At 40.1% G+C, this 25,335-nt stretch overlaps 1 protein-coding gene across 4 annotated transcripts in view; it reads right to left on the minus strand.

Annotated features, from left to right (window-relative positions):
• Nucleotides 1-2,140: 2,140 nt before the first annotated feature.
• Nucleotides 2,141-25,335, minus strand: part of CDON (cell adhesion associated, oncogene regulated) — a 96,603-nt gene continuing 73,408 nt past the window's right edge. For 3 of the 4 annotated variants that reach the window (XM_032426145.1, XM_032426146.1, XM_032426144.1), the window contains 4 exons: nt 23,194-23,474; nt 19,749-19,828; nt 4,754-5,028; nt 2,141-4,154 (listed from right to left, as the gene is read on the minus strand). In XM_032426145.1, the coding sequence (XP_032282036.1) occupies nt 3,991-4,154; nt 4,754-5,028; nt 19,749-19,828; nt 23,194-23,474 (800 nt within the window). In that variant the 3' untranslated portion in view covers nt 2,141-3,990. The remainder of the gene's footprint in view (nt 4,155-4,753; nt 5,029-19,748; nt 19,829-23,193; nt 23,475-25,335) is intronic. The other variant, XM_032426143.1, reaches the window with a different exon arrangement.

Here is a 25,335-nt window from a genome sequence, read left to right on the forward strand (position 1 = left end):
GAAACACAAATGAATGCTTGTTCAACCGACTAGAAGAGTCGGGACTCTGAGCTGCCTCAGCAGGGGCCTCGGAGGAGAAGTAGCAGCAAGAACCAGAGGACATGTGTGTGTGTGTGTGTGTGTGTGTGTCTGTGTCCGAAATCTGGGTGAAACACAAATGAATGCTTGTTCAACTGACTAGAAGAGTCAGGACTCTGAGCTGCCTCGGCAGGGGCCTCGGAGGAGAAGTAGCAGCAAGAACCAGAGGACGACCCTGCCAGGGACGAGTGGTGCCTGAAAGGAGACGGGAAACGGACAGAAACGGAAATTGCTTCTTAGGTTCTCACAGATTCAGACTTTATTAGAAAAGGGATTTCAAGTTCTCTCAAGGCGCTCAGGACTGGAGCTAAGGTTTAAGGGAGGCTTAGTTCAACATGGGCAATGAAATATAACAAGGCCCCACCCCATGCCGAAGACCCTGTTGGCTGTCTGGTCAAAGCAGCCCAGACACTTTGATTTTTTTTTTTTTTAAGGGCTGCTTTTCTTGAGGAGGCTAAATGCCTGCCCAGGAGTTCACACAGATGTTGCTCCAAGTGAATGGTAAACACAGACAGCAGGCCAGAAGGGCCCACTCCTCCCCATGCTCCTCAGGCTGCTCTCGGTCCCTCCTCTCTTCCTTCCAAAGAGATAGAGTTGTCCGCCCCCCCCAAGGGGGTTCTGCCTGCGTGGGCACCTGGGCTCAGGTATTCTCCCAGCCTCCCCATAAAACACTTGCTGGCCTAGATCCTGTTCCTTCAGGGCCTGGATCTCTGTGGTCAGAACAGAAGGGATTAACTCATGTGGCTCTGGGACGTGCGATGGGGATTTTCAGGGGAGGACGGGGATGGCGGTTCCAAAGAATTTCCAAGGAAGACATACACCTACCCCGACCACAAGCTATAAGCAGCTTTCTACAAACAGGGAGAATCTGACGGTCCCCATCTTCACGTGCTACTCTACAGGAAAGCAGCATTCTCTTTTAATATAAAGTCATATCAACCAGATAAAACCTGTCAACGCTACATCATTTAAAATATGTACAGTTCCAAACATAACATTACAACTTTCAGGAAAATAAAACACACTTTTCAATAGGATACAAAAACATGCATCTCAAAGCCATTACTTTAAAAAAACAGAGCAACACAGGTGGAATCCAGCCATGAGGTCAAGTTCCTGGCAGTACTCTACCTGGAATGAGCTCTCTGTGACATGGTCAGCCTAATACAGATGTACTGGTCTTCACAGACTCACTGCACAAACACAAAGCCCAGAAAGAAATGCTTTTGTAAAAGACCACTTCACAAGGTGTTTAAACATTGCAAGTTCACTTACATCCTGCACGGCACCTATCAGCCGACTATCGGTACCTAGTGGAAAAGGACACAGTGAAATGATACACCAGGAGCGGGGGCGGAGTTTGACGCTAAAACAAAGAACCACAGAGAATTCTAAGACGGGAAGGAACACGAAGAGGCCTGACCAATGACGTGCTCACTAAGCCCAGGGACGATCCCATTCCCAGGCGTGGAGTGGTGGTGGTGAGGGCTGTCACTGGGAGACACGGGGACTCTGGGAAGACCAAGTGATAAGCACGGAGCCCTGCCCACGTGGGACAGAGGGTAACTTCGGGGCTTCAGGGTCACGGTCAGAGGAACCACGCGGCAGGGGAGGGCGAGAGCGTGCGAAACTGGGCTGGTTCCATCGCAAGAGGGAACCGCATGCTTTTGGAAAGCAGTCTGGAAAACTGGAAGGAGCTCAGATTACGGCTCCGGGTAAATCAGGTTGAAAGGCAGGCTCTGTGGTGGGGGGACTGTGTTGGAGATTTGTTGGGAGGGTTAACGAGATAGCAGAGAGCAGCACCGAGCACAGGGCCTGGTGTATAGCGGTCACACCACAGATGCTGCTGTGTCCTGACTTCCTGGGGAAGCGACACCAGGCAGAGCTGTTGGTGACCGTGTAGGTCATACAAGTTCCGAACAACTCAAGGTTAGGGAGAATGCATAACTCCTAAACGGTAAGGTAATTATATATATATATATATATATATTTATATATTTATATTTATATGTCTCAATATATAAAGGCATTTTTTATAAATAAAATACAATAAAAGGGATAACACTTAAAACAGCGTTACTAATAATATAAATAAAAGCAGTCCACAATGAGATTGCCCTAAAGATAAAGTCGTCTTCTCTTCCTAGTGGACAAATCCCATATTCAAACTTAATCTTTAAAAGCAGTTTATGACCTAAGGCTCATGCTAGTACACCTCTGTTTCCTGAATCAAAATGACTGCCCACAAATATCTACTCCCCAGTTTTCTAAAACCCCCTTTGTGACAGCATGGCTGTATCTTGGTTGGCAAAACACAGGGTATGTTTTCATATTCTGTGCACTAGGACTCTGTCCTTTGTTAGTCACACAAGTAAGGGATGCAGCCATCCCCCTCCAAAGCTAATTGCATCTACACCACATGAAGAATAAATTCAGTATACTCTAAGTATGGACATTGGGAATGCAGAACTTGATTCTACAGCATCCCTAATACCTGACCCTGAAATTATACTCACTACATTCTACTCAAAGTCATTCTTGCATAGTGACCCAGCTCAAACAGCGTATTTCACTAACAGCTCTATTTATAAGATACGTAGGCATATATAAGGGGATACTGATGCATTTACATAAACAGTTGATTAACATAGTATTCTAGTCTATTTCACTGCAATTTCCGGGAAACCGTGAACTTTTTTCATTTATGCTGAAACTGCCTGACTCTACATAAAGGGAATCATTTTCTAATTTTTTCCCCAAAGGGATGCATAATCCAAAAACAAGCAGTGATCTACTGAAGCTTGACTTAAGCTATTAAAATAGCTATTAAATAGGAGTAGTGTTTTCTCATGGGTTTTTTTTTTTTTTTAGATGTGGAGAAGAAAAGCCTTCCAAAGGCAGCTGCAAATGTCCTTGTCACTCAGAAGGAGCCGTAACTGTGATTTATGGGCTCTGCTAACCAAAGCTTCAGGTGTGTGTTTACAATGACGACATTCTAAAAAAAGTCAGGAAATTTCAAACCATACCTCTTTCCCTCCAAATTAAATCTTTTCTGACACTCACATCTTCCAAGTGTTGCCCATGCTGGAAGCTTGAAAAATAATAATTTTCGGGTGGCATGACACCGGGAGCACAATGTGGGTCTTTCTTTCCAAGTCGCCACTTTAAATTCATTTTGTCCTACTCTTAGAAACAGTCAGAAAGAGCCCTAGAGTGACAATCTAATAAACCAATCCAATTTTAATGCAGTGGGACCTGAGGGCTATCTTTTTCTCTCCAGCCATGGTCCCCTATCTGCATACAGCAATAACCCCACAGACCTTAACCTCAACCATGTTCATGACACCGTCTGTGACTAGTGCCTAGAAAACCGAACATCATTTGTGCCCGTGTGCAGACAGAGAGTCAACAAGTCACCTATCACTTCTGTGGAAGGCACTCATACAATTCATAAGACACCTGCTACTACAAACACTAGGTTACAACTGAGCGGGACTTCCAATGTTCTCACAAAGTCTGATAACACAATACGTCAAAGGACAGCTTTCCATGTGAAAACTTCAGTTCCCTCTTAGCCAAATGGGCCAATAGGCTGGATCCTTGCAGGAGGAGCTCTTATGGCCACTGAGGTTCTCAGAAACATGGAATGATCCCACCGCTCTCAGATGATTGAAAACTACGCAAAACCAGGTTGTTTCCTACTGAGGGGGAGGAAGGAAGAGGGAAATTTTAAGGCATAAATAATATAAAAGGGCACACACTTTAAGATACATTCATAGGACATTACTACTACAAAAAATAAATAATGATTTTCTCTGACTTGAGTTCATGTCCTTCACACAGTCCATCCCCAGGCCTGTTTTGTGCAGTTACTGGCTTGAAGTGGGAACACGACTGGTCATTTGCACACCCTCAGGTTTCTTGGGGTTGCTGAAGGATCCCTGCAGGGCTGTCTAAAGGAATGCCAGGAGGAGACCAGCTGGTCTTTTCAGTACAGTCCTTGGACACAACGGGCAGAGTAAGAGGATTCCAACTTAAAATTTTGTTCTCTGTTTCTGAATGGACACAGCTGTCCCCTGAAAAACACAAAGGTTTGGGAGCGTTATGAAATCAGAAAGGCAGATTTTGACAAAACAGTCTCACGACATTACTTTGAGCAATAAAGAAATAACGAGTCAATGTAGAGCCCAGTTACGTTGAGTTTGACTTTGAGAAAGACAGTAGGTTTCAAAGATTTAAAATAAGGTTGGGCTCTCATGAACAGTTGTACAATTCACCTGAGGGCTAAAGCAAACCCCTAAAAACCCCACAAATAACCACTTTAAGGAAAGGCTACAACTCCAGAAGCAACTCAAATGATAAAAAAGGCCCATGATCATAAAATACATTCTTCCAGCAAGTCTACCGTTCAGGCACAAACCAAATCAAAGCCCATTTGGATTTATTCTCCAAAATGTAATGGGATTAACAGCCTGAGATGAAGGACGTGAATAACAGAATGTCACAGAATTCCTTATATAGTCATTTTTTCGAAGTACCCAATACCTCCCACCCGGTATTTAAGAAATATGTGAGTTGATCACAGAGAGAACGTCCTGAAAGTAACTGCCCTCATATAGGTCTTAGCTAACTGAAGACTAGCAAGAAACTTAAGATTTATAATGTCTCCCGGTACCTCTGCTGAACTCTGCTGAATCTTCTGTGCACTCAGAGTTGATCTCATTCTTACTGTCCTGACAGCAAGTATGCTGAGCAGGTCTCGGTGCCGTGTCGTCTTTGAAACTCTCCTCAGGTGACTGGCCACAGTCGGGGACTGTGGAAGCCAGACATGCGGGCATCTTCATGTGACTGAGGGGCTTCATTTCCAAACCATCCTGAGGATAAGGTGCTACCACTGGGACCACAGGAAGGGGGCTGCCACTGAAAGTGCTGTTAGTTTTGGTGAAACACCTACGAAATACAACCAAAAGAAACAGAACTGTGTCTAGAGGGATCAATAATTAAAATACACTTAAAAAAATAATTAAAATACACTTATTTTGAAATACCACTTGGTATTTTGTATTCACAGATTCTTAAGAAAGATTAGTGCTTAAAAATAATGAAATGATTCACTATGATTTGAAATATTAAGAACTCAAAAATTACAGTTAAAATGGAATACAGCAGAAGAATGCACCACTTAAGAATAAAACTGTATGTGGGGTACCTGGGTGGCACCATTGGTTAAGAATCCGACTCTTGGTTTCAGCTCAGGTCATGATCTCAGGGTCGTGAGATCAAGCCCCAAGTCAGGCTCCATGCTGAGTGCGGAGTCTGCTTAAGACTCTCCTTCTCCCCCTGTCTCTCCCCAACATCTTTAATAAATAAATAAATCTTAAAAAAAAAAAAAAAAAAACATATGTGAGGACCTATCTCACAGGCTTCCTTTGCCTTGGTCCATGTCTGAAATTGTCTTCCATTTCATAATTAACTGGTTCCTGAATAGAGCACACAGAAGAAAAAGGCCGTTGGCCACTGGAAGGAATGGGGGAGGAAAAGAAGAAGAAGAGAACAGAGAGCTAAGAAACCTACGGCCACATGAGAGGACTAATCTCATGAAAGCTAACAAAAACGCACTGCTTTGAAATCAGATAATACGTTCCCTCTCACCCTTGAAAAAACACTACATGGATCAGACATTCAAAATCCAGGTTTTGTTTATTTTTAAATTTTTTTCTTTGCAGAATTAGTTGCTAGAATTTATTAGCACTGAGCATTTCAATTCTGCTCTACTTTTATTTCCTGCCCTCATCTAAGATACGTGTTTTCTTTCTGTTCTTCAGACTGGATAATTTCTATTGATCTAGTTCCCTGATTCTTTCTTCTGTTGTCTTCGATCTGCTGTTAAGCTCATTCAGTAAATTCTTCATTCCAGTTAATTGTACTTTTCAGCTTTGGAATTTCCATTTGGTCTTTTTTATAGTTTCTATTTCTCTGCTGCAATTCCTCATATGTGAATTCATTGTGTGTTTATCTTCCTTTAGGTGCTTGAACATATTTATAATAGCTGCCTTAAGTTACTGCTTGCTAATTGTGATAGCTGTGTCACCTCAGGGTCTGTTTCTATTGGCATTTTTTCCCTAAGTATCACATTTTCCTATTTCTTCACACATATAGTATTTTTTTTTACTGTTTTTTTTTTCTTCCCCTCTAATTTTCTGGTTGTTCTGTTGGTCTTGACCCCATCCTTCTGTTTGTGTCCTTGACCCAAGACTGGAGAATGCCCTCCAGCAAAAATCCATGAACAAATGTCAGACATTGTCTTTCAAGTTTAGATTTATTCAGTTTCTGCCTGCTTCTGGTTATTCTCCAATACTTCCAAATGGTCCAGATTTCATCATTATTACCCTTGGATGATTGAGCTATTCCATCATTAACAGAAGCTGGAATTACAGAAATATATTTTTTATTTCCATAATTTTAAGAAGAGTCTCATGAAGACATTTCATTTGGTTTTGATTTAGGTATGTTAGGTAGGAAACACATAGCACTGACTGGTAGTATGATGTAGCTAGACAATGTTAGGGAATAAAGGTAAGAATTCTTTGGATTTCCACCTTTTTAACATGGAATGGTACATTTCTGGGGCATATGAAAATCAGTAAAAGGAATCCATGCAAATGTTACTAGCATCTCTGTTGGTTCAAGTTATTGGAAATACCAAATGCTAGACAGGAAGAAAGGTCCGAACCTGAAAGAGAGTAAGATATCTGTCAGTAAACCAGATCCTTAATTTAAGTAAGTCCAATATTAATTTCAAATAGAGAAATATACTTACTATACATTTAATGGAATTCAGATACTTGTCACCTGAAATGAAAGCAAAGTATGTGAGATACTCATTTGTACAGAATAGTTTGAGTAACAGATTATTTAATAGGACTATATTTTAAGTTTTAATAATATAGAAGAAATATATACCTGATTCAAATAAAACCCAACTGTTTCCATGCATGTCTTAAGCCAATAAAAAATGAAGGAAGCACTAGTATAGAAGGAAGTTTGCTGGAGGCAGAATCAGAGCTTTGGGCTAGATAGATCATGATTCCAGGAGAGTATGGCATTCCTTATTTGTCCCATGCTACATTTTATTCTATTCTAAATTTTAAAAACTTTCCTGGGATGCTGGCAAAGGTGAGCACTAATCTCCTGACAGCCTTTTAATAATGTCTGTGTTATTGGGTTCTTTCCTTCTTGGATTTTGTCAGGTTTATTCCACTGTCCCAACACCCAGGGAACCTGAGAATCCCCCTGAATGTTTTCAGTTCATGGGGATCAAATACAGACTCTAAGTAAGGTATTTACCAAAAATGTGGGGCATGGTCAGAGGCAAAAACAAAAGAAAACAAAACAAAAAAACAAATAAAACAAAAACCCCACCTTTCTGAATTCAGACACTACTAATGAAAATTTAACGGATACTATCCATTTATATAAATAACCTTACCTACAAGAACCTTTTATTCTAAAAGCATCTGCTGAACAACTTCTAAATGTCAGACACTGTGGTAGACACTAAAAATATAAAGGTAAATACAGCATATTTCCAGCTTCCAGTCAAGCAGAGGAGATGGGACGAGTAAACAAATAGTTACAGTGTGATGCAGTGTTATATAATAAGATATAAAAGACACTGTCAGCACTCACCTGTGAAATGGGTAGTAGATGTGTGGCTGATAAGAAAGAGCACTTCCCATGTGACCAGCTAGAGACCAGTGTCTATTCTTTCCTACTCAACTGTCTTATAGTCAAGGAAATTACGTTAGGTAGCAATTATTGAGTTAGAGAATAATAAGGATTCCGATTTCCCAAAACCAGAATTCTCTCTGGTCAGGGGTATCTATATGGCTACCATGATTCGTTGGAAATAACTTCTAAAAATTAAATTGCTGGTTTCTAGCTATGACTGATTAGTTTGTATCAGAGGAACTCTCCTGCCAAGGACAACTACAAAGGATGGAGAAAGTTTTATTTTAAATCTGCTGAAGTCATCAGAGGGCAACTACCAAAGCAAGCACCTGAATGGCTGAGATTCCAGAGAGAAGGTAAATGTAAACCTGAGTTTCAATACCACTTTTCCTCTTGAGGCATTTGCCCAATTCAGTGCAAAAGAAAAGGCTGAGACATCAAGCAAAAGGTGGTGGCTGCAAAGCTAAGAAGCCAAGCAGGACTCCTGACACTTTCATGGCACTGGGAAGATAGAAACTGGAGTTCAGAGTCTCCTAAAGAGAAAAAGACGTTCAATTGGGACTCTTGAAGGTTTATGCTATAAAAATAATGATGAAGTAGAAATAGACAATGCTTTTATAGACACTGAAACTCAGCAGCAAAACAGCTCCATCCCTAATTGGATGAAAGTGATTTGCCCCTTGCCAAAACCAATCCTTCTCTGGAGGAAGGAAACCTCCTTCAGAGCCTCTGTGAGTTTTTATATGCAATGCCCAGAATTCATAAAAAATTACCAGGCATATCAAGAGAAAGAAACAAGAGAAAAATAAGTGATGCATATACTGAGTTAGGAGGCAAAGACTTTGAAAGACCTGGATGTGTATATTCAAGAAAACCAATGACAAGACGAAGAATTTTAACAGAGACCTAGACTTTACTATTGGGATATCTATACTAAAATGTAGAATAACTGAAATTGAGAACTGAATACATGGGGTGAAGAGCTAACTGGGCACAGATGAACAGAGGTCCACTGCACATGAAGCAGGCACTGCACACCATTCAGACTGAAGTACAACAAAAAGGATGGGAAATATAGAAGGAAGCTTAAAAGACATGTGAGGTGTAGCGAAAAGCTCAAAAATATATATAGTTGGAGTCTCTCTGAAGGAGAGAAAGGAGAATGGGACAGAAGCCATATTTGGAGACATAAGGGCTAAGAATTTGCTAAAACTGATGAAAGCTCCAGCACAGATTCGAGAAGTCATATGAACCCCAAGTAGAATAAATACAAAGACAATTACACTTTTGGATGGGAATAATTAAACTGCTGAAAGCAAAATACAATGTGAAAATTGTAAAAGCAGCCAGAAGAAACAGACATTATTACTTTAAAAGGGAACAGAACTAGCTGCACAGATGATTCTTCACCAGAAATGACAGAAGCAATAATACAACACTGTTAAAGTACAAAAAGAAAGTAACTGCCAGCCTGGAATTCAATAAACTACAAAAAGGGTCCTTCAAAAAGGAAGATGAACTGAAGGCATTTTCAGACCAAAACACAGGGAGAATCTGTGACCGTCAGATCTGTATTATAAGAAATATCAGAGGCAGTTTTTCAAGCTGAAGGAAATGAATGCCAGCAGACGCAAGAAAGGAAATACAGAAAGGAACAAGAAGAAAGGTAGTGTTAGGAATTCTGAATAAATACTGACTTCAAAAAACAGGAACTATAATGTCATAGAGGATTTTAATTATTTGTAGAATGAAAACCTGTGACAAAAATAACACACAAAACCCTAGAGAAGGAATGGAGTTAAAAATGGTCTAGGAAGTGGTAAAGTACTGATATATACGGGACTCTGATTCAAGTCATAATGTCCAGCACCGAGCACATAGTTCATGGCACACAGTAGGACCTCGAAAACATCAGATTTTTTTTTTTTTACTATCCTTTTTCTTAAGCAAGTAAATTCACTATCGGGGGATAGAGGCAGCCATGACTAAACTAATTGGAAAATACCTTGTAATACCTTGTTAATGCCCAATACTAAGGTAAGACATGTCCATTAAAGTGAGAATGAACAGATACACTTACCCCTGAAGCTTTTTGTATCCCTGTAGTAGTCATCTCCGTCCTTGTTCAATACTGGCTCTGTTGTCTGGGTTTCCTTTTATCTGTTGGTTTCAAAGTTGTCTGACTTCAACTTCAATCTCCTTGAGGGCAGGCAATGACTGTCCTCAGTGTCAGAGAAAGCTCTTAAGACAGTGAGACATACAGCACACACAGTCAGGTCCTTAAAAAAAAAAAAAGTTCCTGACGGTGATGCTGTAAAACTAACTGAGCTTCTGGCTTGATGCCTCATTTCTCTGCAAGAATCTGGAAGTCACACAGAGGTCCCAGAAACCTAAAAGACCAAAAGGGGTCATCAGGTCAGAAAGAAAAGTTTTCATTTAAAAGAAGCAAAGTTAAACTGTAGGGAAAACAAAAAAATACTTGCCAGAATTAGAAAAACCAAGGAAGTTCCCTAAAAACAAAATTTTATAAATTAATAATTTGTTTAGGTAGATAGAAGATGAATGAAATTTCATCATGTTAACATAAAATAATGAAGACTCACCAGATAGTAAGAAGCCTTAAATTCTTCTGTTTCTTTCCTTTTAGTTTCTTTTTTTCTGTTCATTTCTTGCATTTAAAGCAAAGGATGAGATTTTTAAATGAAGTGTGAGGGCGGCCCTAACAGTCTGAGTGTGAGGCACCTAAGTGAATCACATGGGTAGGGCAGGACCGAAGGGATGGCCAAGACAGAGGGGCCATGGCCAACTATGACGGATGATAACCTGGTTGTTCTGTGTCGGAATAAACACACAGATTAAATACACAAGATGTTTTAAAATAAATGACATATATTTAACAAGAAAAAAAAAGTACAATTTTACTATTCCCTATTCCTTGGTATCTATTTTTCAGCTAAGTGAAATAGGAGATGACAGTCGCTGTTCACTTTTGTTCTGAATTGTGACTCTCAATTCACAGAACGGTGTTGAGAGTAAGATCATCCTTTGAGTTAGATTACCCACTTTCCAACAGGATAAACCAAACTGATTTAAAGTTTTCTAGTACACCAAATCCTAACTCCTAATCATCAGGAATTAACCATTTAGATAACCACATGTAAATAATTCCGTTCTATTCCAGGTATCTACATGTGTTGGCATAAAAATGGCTTCAACTTATGGGTTATGTGCTAAGACACAAGCATAGAGAGCAAAGTATATAAAAAAGGAATAGGGGCGCCTGGATGGCTCAGCTGGTTAAATGTCTGCGTTTGGCTCAGGTCATGATCCTGGAGTCTTGGGATCAAGCCCCGTGTTGGGCTCCCTGTTCAGCGGGGAGTCTGCTTCTCCCTCTGCTCCTCCCCCCCTGCTCATGTTCTCTCTCTCTCCTTTACTCACTCTCTCTCAAATAAAAATCTTTATAAAATAAAATTAAATTTAAAAAATAAAATAAAAAAGGAATATAACACCTGTTCTGAATAGAATTAGGAATTTAGCATGTGAGAACAATTTTACTGATTAATACTTGAACTAAAATTTCCAAAGTTGTCAGGTAATCACATAAAAAAAATATAAAGACCCAAATCTATAGGCAGTGAAAGAGAACAGGTCGAATGAGTACATCTGCAAATATCTGACATTCATCAAGATGCTCTTATAGTGCACATTTTACAGTTCATATAGTCAAAGAGTTTGTAATTTCACTACCTTAGGCTTCTCAAATAACCCTTCAATTGCAGTTATTATTGGCTTAAGGTAGAATGAAGGTTTTCACGGAGTTGTCTCTGGCTCAATGAAACTACTTTTCTTAATTTTAAGTTTAAAAACACTGAGTAAATAGAACTCTGGGCATCTTGCCACATACAAAAACGTGTGCTAAAACGAATTCAGGTGGTCTGGGACCTGTTAGTTTACCAAGATATCTTTCAGTTAACAGGAAAGACCTGACAAACCTGTAAGACGGAAAAATGACTATTACAGTGTCATAAAAATAATATTCTTGAACCAACCATCTGAAGAGCACACACTAGGAAACAAGAGATGGGAGTAGTGGCATAGAATTGTGCTTGGATGAGTACGTTCCTTTAGTATTTGACTAAATGTATTTTGGACATTCTAGCAAAATTATCTAGGACCTCCGAAATATTTTCTAGTGAAGTATTCCATTTCTGTATACACAGTTGGATATTTGTTAAGCATGATTACATACAGAATTACTCCGATTAGATACCTGCATAAATTGTGCATTAAGTTTCCTCTTTTCATTATCCCTAGAGGGCAAAGACTGGCTATCCATGAATTTCTTGGATGTGTGACACTTATGTTCATGAGTATGTTCTTGAGACTTCTGAAATGGTCACATCTTGGTGGTGGTTTGTTTTAATATTCAGCTCACTTCTGTTTCCTCTTGCCTCAGTGTCTCTGTCATTTTGCTGGCCCAGCCCTTATTTTTGGAGGCTCATCAGTTACTATGCAACAGAACCCTGATGACATTCCCCAATGGCCATGGCTGTCCCCCACTCTCATGGCATACTCTTTATTGGATGCAAAGACCCCAGTCTCAGAATGGGAGCTGCCCTTTGGGAATTAGCTTACTGGTGATTGTCACATAATAGGTGACAATAAATGACTGAGTACATTACTGAACATGACAAGTTCACATGCACGCTTACAAATAAAAGACCAAAAAACAAAAACAAAATATCCTATCCTAACCACCTGACTCCCTGACAACAGGCCCTTGGTCTCCCATCTTATAAGTAGGAAATATAGAACTTCCCCAAAAGGAAGGTGCTGAGCAATTTTATTTTTTTTTTATTTTTATTTATTTATTTTTAAAGATTTTATTTATTTACTTAACAGAGAGAGAGACAGCGAGAGAGGAAACACAAGAAGGGGGAGTGGGAGAAGGAGAAGCACGCTCTCTGCGGAGCAGGGAGTCCGATGCGGGGCTCGATCCCAGGACACTGGGATCATGACCTGAGCTGAAGGCAGACGCTTAACGACTGAGCCACCCAGGCGCCCTGGTACTGAGCAATTTTAAAAACCAGACACAGTGCTGTGAAATTTTTTTCTTAGAGAACTAGGCAAGATTACCACAGATGGAAAAGAAATGAAATTTTAGGTTTTGTGTGTTTTCTGCCTTTAGTTTTTATGGCTTAGATCTGGAGTAGCTATGTGATCAGCCACAGGAGACGGATTGAGTCATAACAAATTCACTTGCTGGAGGAAAGAATTTAGGCATACTCAACAAGTAGTCATTTTCACAAACTTAACAAACCAGCTGGGTAGCTCAACTTGTAGGCCAGAAAGAACTAGTACTATAACGAAATGTTTGCATGCTCATCTCTACACACTATTTTTATCTGTGTGGAAGGTTCCAAGTTGGTGAAAGAGTGTCCCCAAGCCCAGCAACACATAGACTTTCAAGGTTGTCATCAGGCAAAACCTTGGAGATCGTTCATGGTATCTGTGCTTCCTAAGGCACTAAGTAATTTGATTTCCCCTTCTGACCATCAGCCATGTATAGCTTGCGCTTTTTTTCCCAGATGGATTATATACATATTTCCAAGCTCATTTTTACTTGGATACTTCCTGCCCACTTCCAATCTCTTTAGGACCCTTAATTTCTTGTTCCTTCCTGATGGGACCTCTCAGTTCGTTTGTCTGTGAATTCCATCAGTGTCCTCTCTACTCTTTTACAAATTATCAAGACTGATAGTGAACAGGCAGGATTTAATGTCAATCCTTTCCCATTAAACTAGCCAAGCAACTGACAAACCCCAGTTGATTACATATCCAGAACTGTGTCACTGCCTTTTAAATTGAGGAGAGGAGAAGAGAAGAAGGAGGATAGAAAGCTTTTGATTTATTTGATTAAAATCTGTTACATTCTTGAAATGCACAAGGATTTCTCAATTAAGTCTTTAGTGTAGGGGTCTGGCTCCTCACAAAGCTGCATTCTATATGCCTCTTTCTAGCTGTCCATGGTGACCTATTACATATCATTCTTAAAACATGAAAAGCGTTCAAATTAACTGAATACAGTGAAGCAGGCAGTCATTTACAACATGCCACAAAAGCACTAGAATCAAATAAAACTCCACAGATGCTGGAATGTACATTCCCCTCTTACTTGTTCTCACATTTTCACATCAGTACTCCAATTTAGACAGTAATGGCAACATTTTCTCTCCAGATCGTTATTACCAAAACAGAGGGGATGATAAAAGGGGTCTAAGGCTGGAACTGACTTGTTTCTTAAGAGCCCACTCTACAAAATACATTTAGGTTTAAACCCAAGAAGGCATGGCAGGACACTATGCAGCTAAGATTGCAGAAGGGGCAGGCCCTAAGCAAGACTTCCTCAGTTCTTAGGCATCTGTGGAATACGAGAGCCACCCTGGGTAAAGGTGAGTTTGATGTGGGGTCTAAAAGGATGACTCCCAAGGGTGTGCCAAGGGGTAAACAGTTTCTCCTCATCTCCTGCAGTGATTCCTAGCTCAGTGGTTGCACACAGTTACCTAGATAGCCCCGTCGGCCTCCTCAACCAATCCCTCGTGTCCTTTTTTTTTTTTTAATTGGCACCTCCTAAATCTTGCAAACTCATCTACTTCTCTTCATGTCTACTGCAACCGTCCTAGGGCACGGCTTCTCCTCTGAGCTATTGCAATAGCCATCTCACTGGTCCCCTGTATCCTCTCTTGCCCCATCCAATTTATTCTCCAAACTCCATCCAGAATGTTCTAGCACAATACTGTCATACTTAAAATCTCTTGCTGACTCACCACGGCTCTGTATGACCTACTTTCACTCACCTTTTACCTCTGACCCCTTCGTTTGCTTGGTTCCTGCCACATTAGTCTTCCTGAAGCTCTCTTTGGATCCTGGCATTCTGCTTTACAGATTTTGCATAAATGGTACCTTGTCTTTGCCTGGAAAGTTTTAAACCTATCCCCTTCTCTTTTACCTAGTTTTACAAATTCTTCAGAGTTTCAGAGCAAAATGTCGCTTTTATGATTTATCTGTATCATTTTGAAAAAAGGTTATGTCTCCCCATCAAACTATAAGCTCACTTATAGTGAGCAAACCAGGCAGGGACAATGCCTGGTTTGCTTACTGTCCTCCAGGACCTAGCTGGGTGTCTGGCCCACTACAGACTTTCAACAAATGTTTGCTGAATGAATAAATGAACACCTTTTCCTGTCACTCTCCTTATGCTATCACAACCCTTGCATCATCTCCTCGAAGACATTTCAAATAACAGCACCAGAATCTGATGCTTTACTTGTTGTTGTTGTTGTTGTTATTATTATTATTATTTTAATGTAGGCTCCACACCCAGCATGGAGCCCAGCATGGGGCTTGAACTCATGATGCTGAGATCAAGACCTGAACTGAAACCAAGAATCGGATGCTTAACCGACTGAGCCACTCAGGCACCCCTCCTCGAAGACATTTCAAGCCCATAAGCAAAAAATAATAAAAGAGAGAACGCCTTATAAAAAGGATGTCTGATCACTTTAAATATTTATGAAATAAGGCAAAAACAATGCCTTAAATAACTAAAAATAATCAGACATAGCTACTGTCTCCCTTGGTGATCCCACCCATATTTAAGTTTTATCACTTAGATGCAAATTCCTAAGTATGTCTCATAGTCCCGATCTACCCCCTGAACCCAACAGCGGCATTTTCATCTGTCTCCTTGGCTTAGATATCCAACTGGCACTTAGAACTCTAAATGCCCAAAACCGAATCCATCACCTTTCCTCAATATGTCATTTTATTAAGTTCCTTCTTTCTTTTTTCCAAGATTTTATTTATTTATTTGAGAGAGAGTGTGAGCGAGCACAAGTGGGGGTGGGGGGCAGAGGGAGAGGGATAAGCAGATTTTGCACTGAGCAGGGAGCTCAAAGTGGGGCTCAATTCCAGGACCCCGGGATCATGACCTGAGCTGAAGGCAGATGCTTTACTGACTGAACCACCCAGGTGCCCCTTAAGTTCCTTATTTCTATGACTATTACCATGGCAATTACTATGCCATCCATGCTTGAAACTTTCTATTCATCTTGAGCCTTTCTTTTTTTCTAGATCCCTACCAGACAATGGCCAAGTCCTAAAGATTCCCACTCTAGCGGCACCTGGGTAGCTCAGTTGGTTAGGCATCTGACTCTTGATTTCGGCTCAGGTCATGATCTCAGGGCTGTGAGACAGAGCCCCACATTACGCTCCACGTTCAGAGGGGAGTGTGATTGAGATTCTGTCTCTCTCTCTCCCTCTGCCCCTCCCCCCCAAATAAATCTTAAAAAAAAAAAAAAGATTCCCACACTAGAACCTCTCTCATCCCTTCCTTTCTATCCCCACTCCTTGCACAAAAGCTAAGGTCTTTGTTATAGAAACCATCAGACTGGTCTCCTCCCTGCAATCCCACCTGTGTACTGCTACCGCTAATCAAGCCTAAACACATCTCTCAAATACATGGCTCCTCTTCTCAGAATTCTTCCAGAGAAATATGATGCAATTAGCCCATTGTTTTTCAACATTTAACCAATATCCCCCACTCTTGATTAACACACACACAAAAAATCTCACATCCCTCCTGCACCTTTATTATTGAAACAATAGGGATTTTTTCCATTCCTTAAACGTAAAACTACAAGATTTAATGTGCTTCTTCAAACCCTACTCACTGTATTTGGAGCTCTGTTGTGAATCACTATGATTAGACTATGGGCTCTCTGGAGGTGGGACCTGGGCCAGCACCCGGTATGTGGCAGTCGCCCAACAAATGTTTATTAAATAAACTATTAAACCGTGACAGGATGATCCGTGACATAAACTCGGTCCAGCTTTCCATTTTATATCCTGCTACCCTGTACTTGTACTTCACCAGCCCAATTATTCCAGTGGTTCTTAAAACATGGTCCCACGACCAGCAGCATCAGCATCAGTAGGAATTCATCAGAAATCCAAATTCTCAGGCCCCACCCTATACCTACTGAATCAGAAACTCTAAGGGTAGAGCCTCAGAATCTGTGTTTTCACAAGTGCTCCAAGTGATTCTAACATATGCTGAGGTGTGATAACCACTGAACCACACTATCAGCATACCTTGGGGAGAATGGGGTTTGCTTCCAGACCACTGCCAATAAAGCAAATATCCCACTAGAGCAAGTCAAATGAATTTGTTGGTTTCCCAGTGCCCACAGAGTTATGTTAACACTCTACTTTAGTCTATAAAGTATGCAATAGCATTATGTCTAAAGAAACATGTATATACCTTGATTAAAAAATACATTATTGCTAAAAAATGCTAACCATCATCTGAGCTTTCAGTGAGTCTCAATCATTGATCAGGTCACTGTAACAGATAGAATAATGAAAAAGTTTGAAATACTGCAGGAGTGACCAAAATGTGAAAGAGACACAAAGTGAGCAAATGCTATTGGAAAATGGGGGCCAACAGACTTGCTTGATGCATGGCGGCCACAAACCTTCCATTTGTCAAAAAACACAGGATCTGCAAAGTGCAATAAAGCAAAGCACAAGAAAATGAGCTGTGCTTGTATTCCCCCTTAGGTAAGCCCTCATATAACTTAACTGAAATTATGTCTCTTTTTGTGCACACATTAGTTCAACTGGCATTAGGAAATGCAAATGTATTGTTAGTAATGTCAATATTCTAAAAATGTAAATTGACTAAAATCTTGCATATCTACCTCTCAGCATTCAAAGCTTATTATAAATTTTGCCAGTTGGGGGATCTTAAGCAAAGATACCTGTTTTCAATTTCAAAGTCAAAAGAGTTTGAAGCTTTAAATTTAATGATTCCAATTTTCCAGAGTTGAAGGTAGGTACTTACTGATATTTATCTGGCCAATCACTAAGCATCAAAATCACATAATGGCTCCTGGGAGCCAGGTGAGTCATCTGGCTAATCTTGGAGGCAATGTAGACAAGTCAAGACTTGCCCTAAATAGGCAGACTCTCAGGTAGGAAGAAGTAAATTTAAGCCAGAGAGAAACAGAAGCTGGTTTTCTCAGGCTAAAGAGAATGCACCTAGGTTCCAAGATAAAAGTAAAACCCCCACACATGAAATGCAAGAAGTCATCAACTTGAAAAATTAATAGAACTATAATTGTCCATTGTCTTAAAGGGAAAAAAAAAAACAACAAGTATAACAAAAGCCCCCAACACTATACACATATACTCACTCACACACACATTCACTCACACAAATATACAAATGGCCATGAATGCAAGATGGTACATACCGGTCATAAAAATTCTTTTAAGGAAATGGGATGTCTTATTGGTAACCAGGATGATAACTTCATCATAAAGACGTGATTAGCAGCAAATTACCAAAATCTATCATCAAAGTATGTTGGGATGATTTTACATTTCCTAGGGCAATTTTCCATTTTTCAGATAAGAAAATAGCCACAGAGAGATTATATAACTTTCCCAAGATCACGGATTTAAGCAGTGGCAAAGCCTATGTCTGTCTACTTATTCTCAAGCCAGAGGTTCTCTTGCAACATCGCTTTAATGCCAATGTTGAATTGAGATCTGCTGATGGCCACAAGAATCACAAAAGAAAATGCATTACGTTTTTAGGCAATACCATTTGTTTTAATTAAGTTTATTTGATTACTTACCAGGTGTATGAAGCATCTTTAGCATGTTCCTAACAAAATGTGGTAAAGCCTACAACCAGCTCAGGACAAAAAATGTGGCTTCAATGTTATAAACATCTTAAAATGTAGTTAGGTCAGACAGAATTTTAAAAATGTAACAAACAATCTTAGTACACAAAATAGGCAGATGGCTCTTGCTAACACAGACACCCTAAGATGGGCTAAGTAAATGATAAGGACAGATCTCCAGGAAGATTTATTGCTTTTGCTCTGAAACTCTCAAAACACATGCTGAGCAATGTATTGCCAAGTCTATAGTTGATTAGTCGACTGGCTACTTCCAAGTTCTGGTTTTGGTAACTTCCAGACACAACTCTTAACCTTGTGATTGATTTAAAAAATATAGGTCCCACCCCCATTTCAATAATGAAATATCCAAACTCCAGTCATACTCGTTATTTAATGTACTAACTCTAACACAGTTGTTAAATTGTAGAGTTTTAGAGCTGGGCAGGGCTTCTGGGACCATGTCACCCAATACCATTGTTAACGGGAGAAAAAGAACTAAGGTTTCTGATGGACACAACTTTAATACAACGGAAAATCTGATAATCTTTTGGAGTTACTATATATAGAGGCAGCCTGAAAGCTTCCTGGATATTGTCAAAATTTAAATGGCCATGTTACTCTACATATTCCTATCTTGTTTGAAATACTGTGAGTACATATGCCTCTTACAATTTTTTTAAACCCCCCCAAATGAAAAGAAAGGGGAAAAAAAGATTTTGCTACTTAGTTATCGCAAGGTTTTAAGAATTAAAAAAAAAAAAAGTACTGAATAATCCAGTAGGAAAATTTCAGTAATATTACCATGAAAACACATTACTTAATACACAGGGTTTGTCCGCTAACATTCAAACGTGCTCTCATTCATAACACAGAGCGGAAAAGAACAGGTGAGAAAAGACAAAGTCTGTATATAGAAATGACTCTAAAGATTTCAGAAACATCAAACCTTTTAATAACAGCTCAGTGAGAAACACGTCTTTAATACTGTCCATCTATCTCAAGACCCCAAGGCCCAGAAAGGTGAAAATTGTAAAGGAGGGCTAAAAAATTAGTAACAGCCCTACACTTAAGTCTCCATATTCTGAGATTTATAGCGTACGTAAACGTCAAGAATTTCCTTAGGTGAAGGGGGCAAAAGAAGAGTCCTACACTGTATTCCCAACAACCCTTGCGAACGGAGCTGTGTACCTGTTATTGTTCCGACAGTTCCGACAGCTAACGCACTCCAACGGGTCCGTCCGAGGTACTGCTGTGTACATTGCACCACCCTGGTCAGGACGGAAGTACAGGGAGAAAGAGAAACACACATTGTGAAGGTACCACAGACTCATAACCAAACAGCCCCAAACGGAAAGGCCAGGCCAATGATGAACGGCTACACGGTGTATTTTAACCAACCCCCCAACAAGGTTATGCTTACCATTCCTTACCAATAGTTACAAATGAGTTCCATACAACACTGAAACTACACTCTACAAACTAACTGCCATGTTTTTTTTCCATGTATTTTCGTCCTGAAAGGAGCCAAAGAAATGGAGAAATTTAGTCACTTCCGTTTCAGTGGTTCAAATCTACTGGGCCCCAAATGCACTGTACATTAGAACCTCCTGTTCATTTTTACTTTTCTAGCAGTCACAGAAGAATTTTACGTGATGCCAGTTGGAGAAACAGGGTGGAAATCTGTTTGAATGATGTCACAAGATAAACTCATCTTCATTTTCCTGTAATTATTTCGATTAGGTCTGTTCACTTGACTACACTAAGTTTTAAAACATGTTTTATTTTTCCAGATGGAGTAGATTCTCAGCCAGCAATGACTTGGAGGGGAGGATTAATATTTTGATGTTGCTTTTGGCGGAAACTGCCCGGCAATTAAGAAAAATGCCCAGATTAACACATACCTCATTGTAAAACGCTTCCTTGACATATACAATGGCAAGATTTCTTCACAACTGATGTTCAGAATTGAACCAGCTTTTGGTCAGAGTAAAAATTCTGCTTTCAGATGAAAAACAGCAGAACTGAGTCTGATAAGGGTGGGAGAGTTGTCACACTGCACCCAAACCCAGAGCAGTTCTTCAAGGTTAAAGAAAGTTCAGGCAATTGTTTTTCCCAGAATACTTTCCATTTCCATTCATCTCATAACAACAGCCAGAATCTAAGCAAACCAAAAGCACTGAAAACGTCTCTCAACATTCCTGATCCAACTAGCAACAGGAATTTTTAAGAAAATATTGCGAGAAAGAATATCCTCTGCTATGTTCAGTCTGTGAGCATAAGCTCCATAAGCTCCAAACTTCACAAAATGAAGTTAACCTACGGGGTAATGTGATTAGTTGAATCACTAAACATATCAAAGTTAACTCGATGATTTTTTTTTTTTTTTTTTTTTAAAGGTTTTATTTATTTGACAGAGAGAAAGACAGCCAGAGAGGGAACACAAGCAGGGGGAGTGGGAGAGGGAGAAGCAGGCTTCCCGCGGAGCAGGGAGCCCGATGCGGGGCTCGATCCCAGGACCCTGGGATCATGACCTGAGCCGAAGGCAGATGCTTAATGACTGAGCCACCCAGGCGCCCCTAACTCGATGATTTTTATGATCGCCAGTATTTTGAAAATTTCCCCATTTCCTCCCACCCAGAAAAGACAAGAAAACTAGTGAATAAAAACCACAGATGATAGCCTCTAAAATTGTACACCTAAAGGGGCAACCATTATTTAAATAGCAATTCATTGTTCAAAAAAGCCAAACTGCTGTTCCAAATCCTCAAACATCAGATTTATTTTTTTTCTTCTTATGGAAATAGCATGTGCTATTCAAACCTTAGTGTTTTCTCCTTTTGTTTCTTGGACAATGTTAGTAGTTTGGACTAGGAATGGTGACCAAAAAAGTTTACAAAGTCTGAATATGAGCCATGTCTTTCCACGTAAAATAATGAAATCATTATTCTCTTTTGGTAACGAGATGCACTCAAGCAAATTAGGTATTTTTCTACAATACACTAAAACTAGATCACACAAAACCCATTAGATGTCCAGCTTTAAGATACAAATATATATTATAGTTTTGTTCTCCCAATGTAATATTTTAATAAATCTTTGTTGAAGTTGAGGATGAAAAACTCAAAACCTTTTCAAATTTTAGCACCTCGTGGGTTATGGCAAATTTATCTGTAATCAGAACAATGACAAAAACTTCAATGAGTGCTTAATTGCACAATGAGTGCAACTAAACATATCACCCATCTGATTGAAAAATAACGTGGATGCACATCCAAACAATGTAATAAATGAAACTTCCTAACACAGAGAACCTCTAACCAACATAAATATAAAATATGCTAGTCATTCTATTCCCATTTCAAAAATTAAACTATATCACTGAGTTATCCGTGAAATAAAGTATTTTTCAAGGTGTATCAATCACTCCTTGTGGCTAAGGAACACTAATATTATAAAAGGCAAAAATCCCAGGGCGCCTGCGTGGTGCAGTCGGGTGAAGCATCCAACTCTTGGTTTCGGCCCAGGTCATGATCTCAGGGCGGTGAGATTGAGCCCCGCGTCAGGCTCTGCACTTGGTGCAGAGTCTGCTTGGACTCCCTCTCCCTCTGCCCCTGCACTTTCTCTCCCTCCCTCTCTCTCTCTCTCTCAAATAAATCTTTAAAAAAAAATAAAAAATATAAATAAATAAATAAATAAATAAAAGGCAAAAATCTTACAGGCAACACCCCTACCACACGTTGGACACAACAAATAAAAGAAACTCACTATAGGTTGGAAGTCACGATCTGGTGGCCTGCAGACAGGTTCCACGTGGCCTCCGCAATGCTTTCAAAAATTGCAATCAGTTGCCAACATGTAAAAAATCTGGCAATTGCACCTAGATTTACAAGATGTTTTGAAAAAATCAGAAAACCCGGTAACCCCGGACCCTCAGTCCTGCGTGCCAATAACTGGACTGAGTTGTAGCTGGCGCTCTCCAGATTGTTACCGCCGCCACTGCTTCTGTCTCATTCCCAACTTGTTTTGCTCAATTTCACGATCTGCCTGACTCCGCTAAAGCATACGAGTTTTCAGACTCTGCTCTTTTTTTTTTTTTTTAAAGATTTTATTTATTTATTTGAGAGAGAGAGAATGAGAGCGAGCGAGTACATGAGAGGGGGGAGGGTCAGAGGGAGAAGCAGACTCCCTGCTGAGCAGGGAGCCCGATGCGGGACTCGATCCAGGGACTCCAGGATCATGACCTGAGCCGAAGGCAGTCGCTTAACCAACTGAGCCACCCAGGCGCCCCAGACTCTGCTCTTAATAAGGCAAATTTAAAGTACTGGGTCCACGCTACGCCTAATGGGATTTCCATCTCTCAAGAATAACTTCCAGCCAGTTCGTTACAGGTATTCCACTTTCACTGTGAAATAATTTTAAAACATAAACCAAATTGATGAACATAACTATCACCTGACAATAGAAAGCTTACAAAGATTATTCTGGATCAAGGGGTTGCCAGTAATACATAGTATTTCCAGCCTAATAAACCCATGAGATTGCTATTTTGACAAAGGCCAAGTAGGCTGACCCTGTTCTTGCTCCCTGGCACCATGGGGCATAGGGAGGCTGTATTTATAATTAGGTCTCTTACATTTACTAGGTGACGGGGATGTTCAAAATCCACATGTGTCCTGGTTAGTGAGCTTGTATGCCCCGAGTAAAGCCCTCCGTTTAAGCTCCCATTCATGATTCCATTGACTCCATTAGGGATTTTATGGTGAAGATGGGAGCAGCCATTGCTGAGACCTCCATTGCTTATGAAGCTTCCATGAACATTCCCATTTATCCGATTTGTGCCAGGCAGAGTAGTGTATTCCACCATCTGCCCATTAATATCTGACCCCTGGTAGAGATATCCTGGAGGGTCATATTCTGTTAAGAGAGAACAAAAAAGAAAAAAAAAGTAAGATAAAGAAAAAGACAATCTTCTTGTGTAGGCAGTTTTATTAATAAACCCCTAAGAAACTACAAATACACTAAAATAAAATGCCTTAAATGTGTTCACTTGTGTAGGCAGTTTTATTAATAAACCCCTAAGAAACTACAAATACACTAAAATAAAATGCCTTAAATGTGTTCACTTGAAGTCTAATTATGAGATATGCTTTAAGAAAGTTATTGCTCTTTCCTTGTGTGGAGATAGCTAGGAACTCTGAGTTAATTAAGGCTTTGTTAATGGGAAGAGAAATTAACCAGAGAGAAATTACTCAAGAGAATTAATATATCATGCAAGTTGAAACTATCTGAGTACTGGCAACATTAAGAAAAAGTGTTTAAACTCCCACACACTTCAAAGTGCCGAGAGAAACTATAAAACAACAACAAAAGGCAAACATTAGGTAGGATATTTTAAATAGTAATAAACAACACTTTTAAATGAAAGGATGGAGTTGTGTATATGTTCACTGACTATCAGTTCCTTCATTAACATAGTCCATGTGGAAGTTGTGGGGTACTAAAGGCAAAAGGCTAATTATTCCATTTCCTTATATTAAAAGCACTTAAATAGTTGCCTCAAAATTCCAATTTCCAGAGGCACACTTGCTAGATTTATTTAGAACAAGTGCAATATCCCTTAGAAAATACAGCACCTAAACTGTACAGGACTTGTTGGCAGAGTTTTGGTAAATTCTTCAAAGGTATTAGAGCAAGCCAAGACTGGATTAGGTGTCCTTCCTCCTATTACTGAACTTCTTACAGGTGAGTTACTGTCAGCCTACCTGCTTATCTTTTCCATTAAACTATAAGCTGACAGGGCAGGGGACAGGTTTACTTTTTTACCACTGTATCCCCATTCTCTAACACAGTGCCAGGCACATCAAAGACAGTCACTGAGTATCTTCTGAATATGACTGAATGAACATCACTACCATAAATTTCCATCTTTGAACATATCACCAAGTCACAGAGGAAAACAACCTCAACCAGATTAAGCTTGCTCAGACGACCAGAGAAACACTTTTCTTTTAATGATTCAGTGCACACTCACACAATTAAAGTCAATGACACCGAAACCAATCAAATGATCTCTTCAACCCTTTTAGCCTGGCACCATCACCATCACCACCACCTCTCTCCCTGTCTATCCCCTAGAAAGCACCAATTCAGTAAAAACAAATCACCTTTTTTCCCCTTGAACTATTAGCTTTGATTCTCTTATTCTGGGGACAGAGGGGAAACCAAAAAAACCTCCTCCCACCAAAGACTACAGTCTCTGCTTGCTCCAATTCCCCTGTCTGGGAGAACAAGAAAGGTGGGAAGGGGAGGGGAGAGAACTAGGGGAAGAAGAGGGAAAAGGGGTTCTAGGTTATCTGTTTCCATGCGGCACCATCACTCCCATTACTAGATACACGTAGGGACCAGGCTGGAGCAGTATTGGTATATCAGGGACTGAAACAGGACCACGTTACCTTCATTTGTGTCATTCAGTAACAGTAACTTAGAAAAGTTTTCCTTTCCCTCATTTCCAGCCTTTTCTATTCCTGTTACCAAGACTTGTACCCATACGGAGGTATTCCAGCAACACTTCCAAAGCTCATGCTTCAAGAACGCATGCTCTTTGGTGGTCTGACAAAGCCAGAGTTTCCCAGCACAAAGTCAGCTATTTACTTAGAGACCTGCCTGGTTTGGGCTTTGCTGTTTATTTCTACTGGGCAATTTCATGGGATGCTCCACTTCCTCTGGCTGACAGCTAGAACAGTCTTAAAGTCTCCTCCCCTGACCGCAGAGTACC

This window comes from Phoca vitulina, unplaced genomic scaffold (genome assembly GCF_004348235.1).
Source record: "Phoca vitulina isolate PV1807 unplaced genomic scaffold, GSC_HSeal_1.0 scaffold34, whole genome shotgun sequence".
Taxonomy (NCBI): Eukaryota; Metazoa; Chordata; class Mammalia; order Carnivora; family Phocidae; genus Phoca; species Phoca vitulina.